We start from the raw sequence: 10,000 nt of genomic DNA on the forward strand, positions 1-10,000 counted from the left end.
GGACGTGTTAACTAGAACATCAGAGTATTCCTGTGGGTCTTGGTCTCATTTGGAGTCCTATATTCAGGCTTTGTATGTCAGTCCCTCTGCTCATCTCTGCAGTCCCCCCCCCCTCCTCACAGAGCCCCTCCTCCACAGTCACATTGAGGGAGGATTTAGACTTTGAAACGGGATGGAAATAATCACAGCCTTTCAAACCATCTTCAACCACATGTCCCTAGTTAGGCATGAAGTTATGTAAGATAACCTCAAACCAAGTAGGCTACCCAAACTGCAAATAGCCCAGACTCTATTAGCATTAATAGGTCCTTATCACCTACATTGGATTACATTACCCATCTAGACCAATGTGCTCTGCCATCACATTTGAAAATGCAACGCATCTCATTCTTTCTCTTGTTGTTTTATGAGAAGGTTGGACTTTGAGGCCCAAAAAAGTAGAGATTTGTTTTTTTTGGGAGGGTTATTTTCCCTCCACCAAACCTATTCTGCTCCATCTCAGGCAACTCTCCATTCTACAACACCTGGACCCACACTCCCTGTGACGCCAGCCTCATCAACAATGCCAGCCTCATCAACAATACCCATCGCCCTACCCCGCCACAGGATGCTATCTACAACACCCATCCCCATCCCCCGGATGACACCCAGAATCAGTTGATGCTCTAACAGTCCCTGCTTCCATAGAGTTGATACCATTGACATTCCTGATATAAAGCTGGGACTCTCAACTCTTGCTATCCCTGTTCATATCAGTAACAGAACAGTTAATTGCAAGTCTGAATGCTTTATACACCCCTCAAATTTAATTTCTGTACCCTGCCACACACAGCCCACACAGAGACCAAACACAAAACCACTCAAGCTAGCACTTTTCAATGCCAGATCCTTAGCTAATAAGTCTCTCTTAATCAACGACTTGATTAGCTCCTATGAACTAGATTTCTTATTTATCACTGAGACCTGGTTAGATAAAGATAACAAGACACCAATTCTTATTGAGTCAGCACCCCCCAATTTTAGAACCTTAGATGTCGTTAGATCCCACAAAAAAGGTGGTGGAATCGCCTCTTTCTTCCGAGACAGTTTTAACTGCAAACAGAAATCCTTCGGGGAATTTTTATCATTTGAATATCTTTCAGTTGTTTTTAAATGTTCCATTCGAATTATTTTTATAATTTTATACAGACCACCCCAATACTCTACTAGCTTCTTTAATGAACTTACAGAGCTTCTCTCCATCATTACTACTGAATTTAATGGTCTGATCATTGCTGGTGATTTCAATATTCATGTAGATAACTCAGAGGACAACAAAGCCAAAGAACTCTCTGTTCTGTTAGATGTTTTTGAACTTCAACAACATGTGAACCTCCCTACTCATAATCGAGGTCACACTCTGGACCTTATCATCACCAAAGGCCTAGATATTTCAAATGTTGTTGTAACTGACATTGCCCTGTCTGACCACTGTTGCATATTCTTTGACGTATCTATCTTTCCTGTTATTCAAACTATGTCTAAAACTATTTCCAAACGATATATCAATGAAAAGACCAGTGCACTGTTCACACAGGCCTTTTCCCTAGCCCCCCCACCCCAAACTTCTATTCCAACCTCAGTAAATGACCTTCTACACGATTTCAACTTAAAAATCACAAAAACCATTGATGATATTGCACCCATTAGATCCAAATGCATCTCTGGTAAGCAAAAAGCTCCCTGGAGAACTGCCCCATCCGTAAAGACTCAAAAAAGAGAATGTCGTAAAGCAGAGCGCAGATGGAGAAAAACAAACCTTCAAGTCCACTATGATATCTATAAAGAGAATCTTCAGAACTATAACTTAGAAATAAGAAGTGCCAGGCAATCATTTTTCTCTAAGATCATAAACAATAACATAAATAATGCCCGCATCCTTTTCAGAACTGTTGACAGACTAACAAATCCCCCAACACCCATTGCTCAGGAATTTCACTCAACTAGTAAATGCAATGAGCTTGCATCCTTTTTTAACAATAAAATAGAAACCATTAGACAAGGCATTAGGTCTTCTGTGTCAGGCATGAAAAACATGTCCCCATTAACAACCCCAAATAGGGCGGACATAACAACCATGTCACAATTTAACACCATTGATTACAAGACCCTAGATAAAATCATGTCACGTCTTAAACCATCCACCTGTGCCCTTGATGTCCTGCCAACAAGCTTTTTTAAAAACATATTTAGCTGCATGGCAGGCGAACTAATACAAATAATTAACACCTCCCTTTCATCAGGAATCTTCCCTGAAGCCCTGAAAACTGCAGTTATTAAGCCTCTACTAAAAAAGAACGGCCTAGACCCATTTGTACTAAACAACTACAGACCCATATCAAACCTTCCCTGTACAGGAAAAATTATTGAAATGGTTGCCCACGAACAACTTAGCAATTATTTGACCCTAAATGATCTCTTTGATGACTTTCAATCAGGCTTTCGCCCCCTACATAGCACTGAAACGGCCCTTATTAAGGTCCTTAATGACATTCACGTAAACACAGACTCCGGAAAAATCTCAGTTTTGGTACTACTAGATCTTAGTGCTGCCTTTGACACTGTAGACCATGACATTCTAATAGATAGACTAAAAACCTGGGTAGGACTCTCGGGCACTGCCCTAAACTGGTTTAGATCCTACCTACAGGACAGAAGCTACTATGTCTCCATTGGCAACTTTGTATCTGACCAAATTAAAATGACATGTGGGGTTCCCCAAGGGTCAATCCTTGGCCCCCTTCTATTCAATCTCTACATGCTTCCATTGGGACACATCATAAAAAAGAACAAAATTGCCTACCACAACTATGCGGATGACACTCAAATCTACATAGCCCTCTCACCGAACGACTATAGTCCCATTGACAATCTCTGTAATTGCATTGAGCAAATAAACGCCTGGATGACACAAAACTTCCTCCAACTAAACAAGGACAAAACAGAGATAATTGTATTCGGTGCACCTGACAAAAGATCGAAAGTCAGTGCAAAACTTGATTCTCTCTCTCTTCACAGTAAAAAACAGGTCAGAAATCTTGGTGTAATTCTAGACTCCGATCTAAACTTCAACAGCCACATAAACTCAATAACTAAATCAGCCTACTATCACCTGAAAAACATAACAAGAATGAGAGGTTTCATGTCCAAGCAAGACCTTGAAAAACTCATCCATGCATTTGTTTCGAGTAGACTTGATTATTGTAATGGTCTACTAACAGGCCTATCTAAAGGAGCTGTTCGTAAATTGCAGCTCATCCAAAACGCCGCTGCTAGGGTCCTAACAAAAACAAAGAAATTTGAACACATTACACCAATCCTGAGATCCCTGCACTGGCTACCAGTCTCTCAGAGAATTGAATTCAAAATCCTCCTAATTACATACAAATCACAAAATGGTCTTGGACCAAAATACATATCAGATCTCCTCCCACCCTATATTCCCGCAAGGTCCCTAAGGTCAGCTGAGACAAATCAGCTAATAATTCCAAGAGTAAAAACAAAACACGGTGCAGCAGCTTTCAGTCACGCTGCTGCATGCTCCTGGAACAAACTCCCTGAAGAAATCAAACAGGCCCAAACCCTTAAAATATTTAAATCTAAGCTAAAAACCTTCATGTTTTGCACCAGTTATGATTAAACACAAACACTTCTATCAATGTCTTTTTTCCATTAACTATTGTCTTTTTAAATGTTTTATCTATTTACTTCTTATATTTGCTTTTATTCATTGTAATTTTTATTTTCTTATGCTCCTCTTGTGGAGGGATGTGGAGGGATATGGAGTGGTGTAGAGGGATGTAGAGGGATGTAGAGGGATGTAGAGGGATGTGGAGGGATGTAGAGGGATGTAGAGGGATGTGGAGGGATGTGGAGGGATGTAGAGGGATGTGAAGGGATGTGGAGGGATGTAGAGGGATGTAGAGGGATGTAGAGTGATGTGGAGGGATGTAGAGGGATGTAGAGGATTGTAGAGGAATGTGGAGGGATGTAGAGGGGTGTAGAGGGATGTAGAGTGATGTAGAGGGATGTAGAGGAATGTGGAGGGATGTGGAGGGATGTAGAGGGTTGTAGAGGGATGTGGAGGGATGTGGAGGGATGTAGAGGGTTGTAGAGGGATGTAGAGGGATGTAGAGGGATGTAGAGGGATGTGGAGGGATGTAGAGGGATGTAGAGGGATGTAGAGGGATGTAGAAGGATGTGGAGGGATATGATTAAACACAAACACTTCTATCAATGTCTTTTTCCCATTAACTATTGTCTTTTTAAATGTTTGATCTATTTACTTCTTATATTTGCTTTTATTCATTGTAATTGTTATTTTCTTATGCTCCTCTTGCTGTATTTTTAAATAATGCATGTAAAGCACTTTGAATTGCCCCTGTTGTATGAAATGTGCTATACAAATAAACTTGCCTTGCCTTGCCTTGCCTTGCCTTGCCTTGCCTATTCTCTCTGCTGTGTCACGGACAGATACAGCTCAAGGCCTGGTTGTGGTTTCCCTTCCTCTCGCCATCCTGCGTCACTCACATTTCTAACAATTATCTGATTACAGTGTTACGGCTGAAAATGGACCAGGAGTTAAAAATATAGCATCTGGATCTGACTATAGTTTTATTGCTCTGCTTCCCATACAACCTGCCATGTATTTACATGTAAACCTAATTACATGGCAACTCGCTCTGTGGTCGACCCAGACAGTTAGAGCATCCTGCCTTTGACGTCAGCAGTGTTTGATTTCTCTCTCTCTCTACACACACACACACACACACACACACACACACACACACACACACACACACACACACACACACACACACACACACACACACTCTACCCCTTCCTAACCCAGTAGAATGAACTCTTTTGGTCAGGGTAGAAAATAGGCTCCTCCAAAATAGCCAGACTGTTTTGATCTGTGGGTAAGGTCATGTTTAAAGCATTATGAATACAATGCAGAAGGGACATCCTCAGGAAAGCTTTATAGTAGGCCCATATTGTTTAATGGAGCGTGCTGGTTTAAGGTAATGCAGCCTGCTGCCCTTTGTGTAAATGCTCCTAATGTTAGTGGTGGCTCAAGGTTTGGGATTGTGGTAGTGCTTGTAGAGTTCAGGAAAACAGCAGAAAACCATTTAGATTTGTTGTTGTTGTTGTGGTTTTTAATAGGTATTGTATACCTGTCCCCCCAACAGTGATGGATGAAAGGATGGATTGTTGGATGGATTGATTGATTGACTGTCTGGTCGTCTTGACTGATCTGTGTATCTGTCTCACCTCTAGTGTGCGGTGCGGGCTGCGACCGAAGGTCGTATCCTTGTTCTAGAGGGTCTGGAGAAGGCCGAGAGGAACGTTCTCCCCGTTCTCAACAACCTGCTGGAGAACAGAGAGATGCAGCTGGAGGACGGACGCTTCCTCATGTCAGCCGAGCGCTACGACAAACTACTGCAGGTGAGCTCACCCTCCCTCCCCCCCTCCCCTGTCCTCGCTCCCCTAAAAGCTTTAACCAAATGGTAGTTGAAGTGATGTTCTACAAGAATCCCAAAGAAGCAAAAAGTTAAATAATAAGTGCTTAATAATAACTCATTAATCCACCTTTTACCATAGTCTTCTCTAGTAAATACACGTAGCAGGGAAATAAATGAAGATTTTTTAAAAAATGTTTTGAGAAAACTGTTATTCTCAATGTAAATACAGACTCCGTGTGTGTGTAGTTATTTAGTTTACGTCCTCCTCTATTGAGCAGGAGCACACCAAACAGGAGCTGGACACCTGGAAGATTGTGCGTGTGAGTGAAGACTTCCGGGTCATTGCGCTGGGACTTCCTGTCCCCAAGTACAAGGGGAACCCCCTCGACCCCCCCCTCCGCTCCCGCTTTCAGGCCAGAGACATCTACTACCTCCCCTTCAAGGTCAGAGCAACGATCTCAGATCAACGAAACTTCCTACAGGCTGTGTGTCAAAGGGGCGTGACTCTTTAGACTGACACGCCCCTCACTCTGGCGGTTGGTGTTTTCTTAGTTGATGGATGTTTTCTATGTTGTTGGTGTGTCTCAGGATCAGCTGGAGATCCTGTACACAGCTGGGCCTAATGTGGCAGCTGAAAGGTAAATATGCCTCATTATTATTATCCACTGGTGGTTTGGAATCCCCATTGGTCCAGCCTATCCTGCCCATGATATAAACATATAAACATAAACATTTCCACATCCATTTGTGAAATGCCATCGTTTACATACAGTACATACCTAGGCTGTTTTTCCCCATGGACAGCATCCCTCTGGAACTATCAATCAGCGCTCGGTTGGTTTTAACATGGCAGTCAATTCGAATAGAACTACTGATTTTCTTTTTCTTTTTTTTCTTTTTTTTCATTTCTTTCTTCTAGCATTATGACTGCCAATGGCTCCTGGCCCTAGCATAGATTACCTTTTCTTGATATGAATATTTCAATTGAATATTTCAAATGGCTATAGACAAATATAGCCTATTTGCTGTTGTAAGTCGCTTTGGATAAAGACGTCTGCTAAATGCCAAAAAACGTAATGTAATGTAGAACTAACAACCAGAGAACGCCTTCAATTGCACTTGACAACCGGTTTTTGAAAAATGTACGGTCTGGGAATGAATCGTGCTTTTTAAAATTCCTGTAACACGTTGTGTGTAAAAGCCCTCGAGTCCATGTGTTATGACATGTCTATCATGTGTGACGTGGTCTTAACCACCGAGACCAAGCCCAGTGGCGTAGATCACCACAGCCATGCGAAAAATGTTTTTGCGAAATAGAATACCATCCACATCCACTACCCTGCTGGTGGCTCCAGTATGGTTGAGACTGCTGTGCCCCTACCATCTCATAAGCCTGTCAGCTCCTGTAGCTGTGCCCCTCTACCACCTCATACAGCCTGTAGCTGTGCCTCTACCACCTCACACAGCCTGTCTGCTCCTGTAGGCTGGCTCCCCTGCCCTGAGGCACTGGGGAAGTTCAAGGCTGGCATGATTAGTCTTCTGTTGAGACATCATGTGCTGTGTGTGTTCTCTCAGGGTGCGTGTAGTGTGTAGCGTGTGTGTGTGTGTGTGTGTGTTCTCTCAGGGTGTGTAGTGTGTGTGTGTGTGTGTATGAGTGATAGGTGTGCTGTGTCCTCTCTTCCAGGGTATCCCAGATCCTGTCCTTCGCCACGACTCTCTGCTCCCAGGAGTCCTCAAACCTGGGTCTGCCAGACTTCCCAGTAGACAACCTGCCTTCTGCTCTCCGGGTCCTGGTGAGAGACACCTCACGCCCCCAAACTACACCAAACACCCAAACCCAGAGCGCATACCGCCATAGTTCTGTTTTCACCGCGCTGCACAGAGAGCGAGACAGTACCGCAGATGTGCTGCTTCCGCACACTGTTTTGACATGTCTCATCACGGTGATCGCCGGGGGGGAGGGGGGGGGAAGGCGGGGAGGCGGTTGTTCAACTGCGCTTGACGTTCCAGAGACGTGACAGTGCCGTAACAATCAATCAATCAATCAATCAATAAACCTTGTCCTCACTGTCCTTCTCTCCAGGACGCCTTCCCCATGTTGACCTCCCAGCAGGTGGTCCAGAGGCTCTACCCGTACCAGAGCATGCTGGGAAAGGAGGGCCGCACCGCCGTGGAGGGGGTGCTCAGTGTAAGAAGGAACAGTCGAGACATGAGGGGTGGGGGGGGGTGGGGTGTCTGTGGAGCGCTGTATCATACTTGTCTTTTTGGAAGTGCTTCTGTGTTACCAAACCCCTCGTGTCTCTGCTGCGTCCCTCCAGCGGTTCGAGCTGATGGACCCGCGGCGGCAGCAGCCCGCCCCTGGCGCCGTCGTCACGGTGACGCCCACGAGCGACCAGTCTAGCCGGGCGGACGTCACACTCCGCATCGCCGACAAGGACGTCACCTTCCAGGTGAGACAGCCCCCGAACAGTGTCCCTACCCCCCCCCCACCCCCCCCCATTCCTCCTGTCTTAAACCACAACCTAGTACAGACCAGCGACGACCAGAGTTGGCTCGACCAATCCGAAGTGGTGTTATCTCGGACAAGGTCACCGCGTTCTCTGTGGATAACGCCTCCCCCAGGCCTCTCTGTACCTCTCTGCTCTTTGTCGTGGTGTCAGATGAAACAAAGAGAAAGCGTAGCGATTCAAGTGTGGGCGTTTTATTTTTTCGAGGAGTCGGATGAGTTCAAAGAGAGGTTCGGCGTCAGCTCGGCAGCATTCGGCCAAGGAAATGATGTCGTAATCATCGTTTCTTTAAAAAAAGATCTGGTTAGAAAAATGTGGTGCGTTCAAATTTCTTGAGGCCCCCATAATCGACTAGATTACAGGAGACAGGGAACTGCGTAATAGGGATTAAAATATGTTTCTTCTTCTTCTTACATTATTATGGTTCAGATACGTTGATATGAACTTGCGTCATTCTTTCTGTTTCGCCGGTTCCTGTAACGTGATCAAAGCAGGGTTGTTAGGGTTAGTGATGTGTTGATGGTCAAAGACAGTGGTTGTGTCGTGGCCAAGTCAATCAATTTACAACCGTTGAACTACAGGTCCCAGCAGGCACCAGGGCACCCCGTCCTCCCAACAGTAGCCCCTCCTTCATCAACACCCCGAGCCACGCCCAGTTGCTGGCTGAGATGATGCAGTCACACGTGGTGAAAGACATGTGTCTGATTGGAGCCAAGGTAACACGCACATACACACACACACATACACACACACACACAGACACACACACACAGACACAAGACTTACATTAGCTTCATTATGGTGGTTTATGTCTTGCAGGGATGTGGCAAGTCAGTCATCGCCAGAGAGTTTGCTGAGATGCTGGGCTACAACATGGAGCCTATAATGCTGTATCAGGTAGGAAGAGACTACTTCAGGTGCCCCTAGCTCTGTGTGTGTGAGTGTGTGTGTGTGTGTGTGTGTGAGTGTGTGAGTGTGTGTGAGTGTGTGTGTGTGTGAGTGTGTGAGTGTGTGTGTGTTTGCGAGTGAGAGTGAGAGTGAGAGTGAGAGTGAGAGTGAGAGTGAGAGTGTGAGTGTGTCTGTGTCTGTCTGTGTGCGTGTGTGTGTGCTCTCTTGTGTTTTGAAAAATACCCAAACCCTTGGCAGAGGTTTTGTTGGTCGAAACCCCATCACTGGAATATCATATGTTTTGTCCTGTGATGTCATGGAGGAGGGACCACCCTGTGGTCTTTCCACCAATCGGGGCAAGTGGAGGGGCGGAGGCACTCTGTACAAAGGGTACAGGGTATTTTTGAGGAAGAAAACGTCCTTAAATAGAAGTGCTTTCATGGAGAAGATGACTTTTCTATTTAAGGGGTTGGACACATTCTACAGTAAACGATACATTCACTATGGCACAATGATGACCTCATGATATTGTTGTCAGAGTCGTTCAGAGTTGTAACCCGACTGTGTGTGTGCGTGCGTGTGCGCGTGTGTGCGTGCGTGTGTGCGTGCGTGTGTGCATGCGTTTGTGTGTGTGGACGCGTGCGCGTACGTGTGCGTGTGCTTGTGTGTGGACGTGTGCGTGTGTGTGTGTGGACGCGTGTGTGTGCGTGCGTGTGTGCGTGCATGCGTGCGTGCATTTGTGTGTGTGTGTGTCTGTATGTGTGGATGTGTGCGTACATGTGTGCGTGTGTGGACGTGTGCGTGGGTGTGCGCGTGTGTGCATGTATGTGTATGTGTGTGTGTGTGTGTGTGTGTGTGTGTGTGTGTGTGTGTGTGTGTGTGGTGTATAGAATAGATGACACGTGTAGATGGAGATGTAGAGTGAAGGCAGACAGGAGCCTGGCTCTGGGAGAGGCCCTGCCTGCCACAGCATCTGGCTCTCATCAGACCCAGAGAGGCCCGGGCTTCAATCACTGTCTGGGGCTACCTAGAGTGCAGGGGAAACTCTGCTGCTCTGTTGTGGCTTCAGGTAGTAAAAATGTGTGTGTGTTGTGTGTGTGT

General features: G+C 45.4%; 1 protein-coding gene across 1 annotated transcript in view; it reads left to right on the forward strand.

The window, feature by feature from the left end:
- vwa8 (von Willebrand factor A domain containing 8) overlaps positions 1–10,000 on the forward strand; it is a gene marked incomplete at its 3' end in the record, with an annotated part of 76,828 nt that overhangs the window by 3,373 nt on the left and 63,455 nt on the right. The window contains exons 5-12 of the mRNA XM_080536127.1: positions 5,320–5,487; positions 5,783–5,947; positions 6,093–6,142; positions 7,189–7,297; positions 7,588–7,692; positions 7,823–7,954; positions 8,593–8,727; positions 8,831–8,908. Coding sequence (XP_080392253.1) covers positions 5,320–5,487; positions 5,783–5,947; positions 6,093–6,142; positions 7,189–7,297; positions 7,588–7,692; positions 7,823–7,954; positions 8,593–8,727; positions 8,831–8,908 — 942 coding nt within the window. The remainder of the gene's footprint in view (positions 1–5,319; positions 5,488–5,782; positions 5,948–6,092; positions 6,143–7,188; positions 7,298–7,587; positions 7,693–7,822; positions 7,955–8,592; positions 8,728–8,830; positions 8,909–10,000) is intronic.

Source organism: Nansenia antarctica (assembly GCF_963989245.1).
Source record: "Nansenia antarctica genome assembly, chromosome: 7".
Classification (NCBI taxonomy): Eukaryota; Metazoa; Chordata; class Actinopteri; order Argentiniformes; family Microstomatidae; genus Nansenia; species Nansenia antarctica.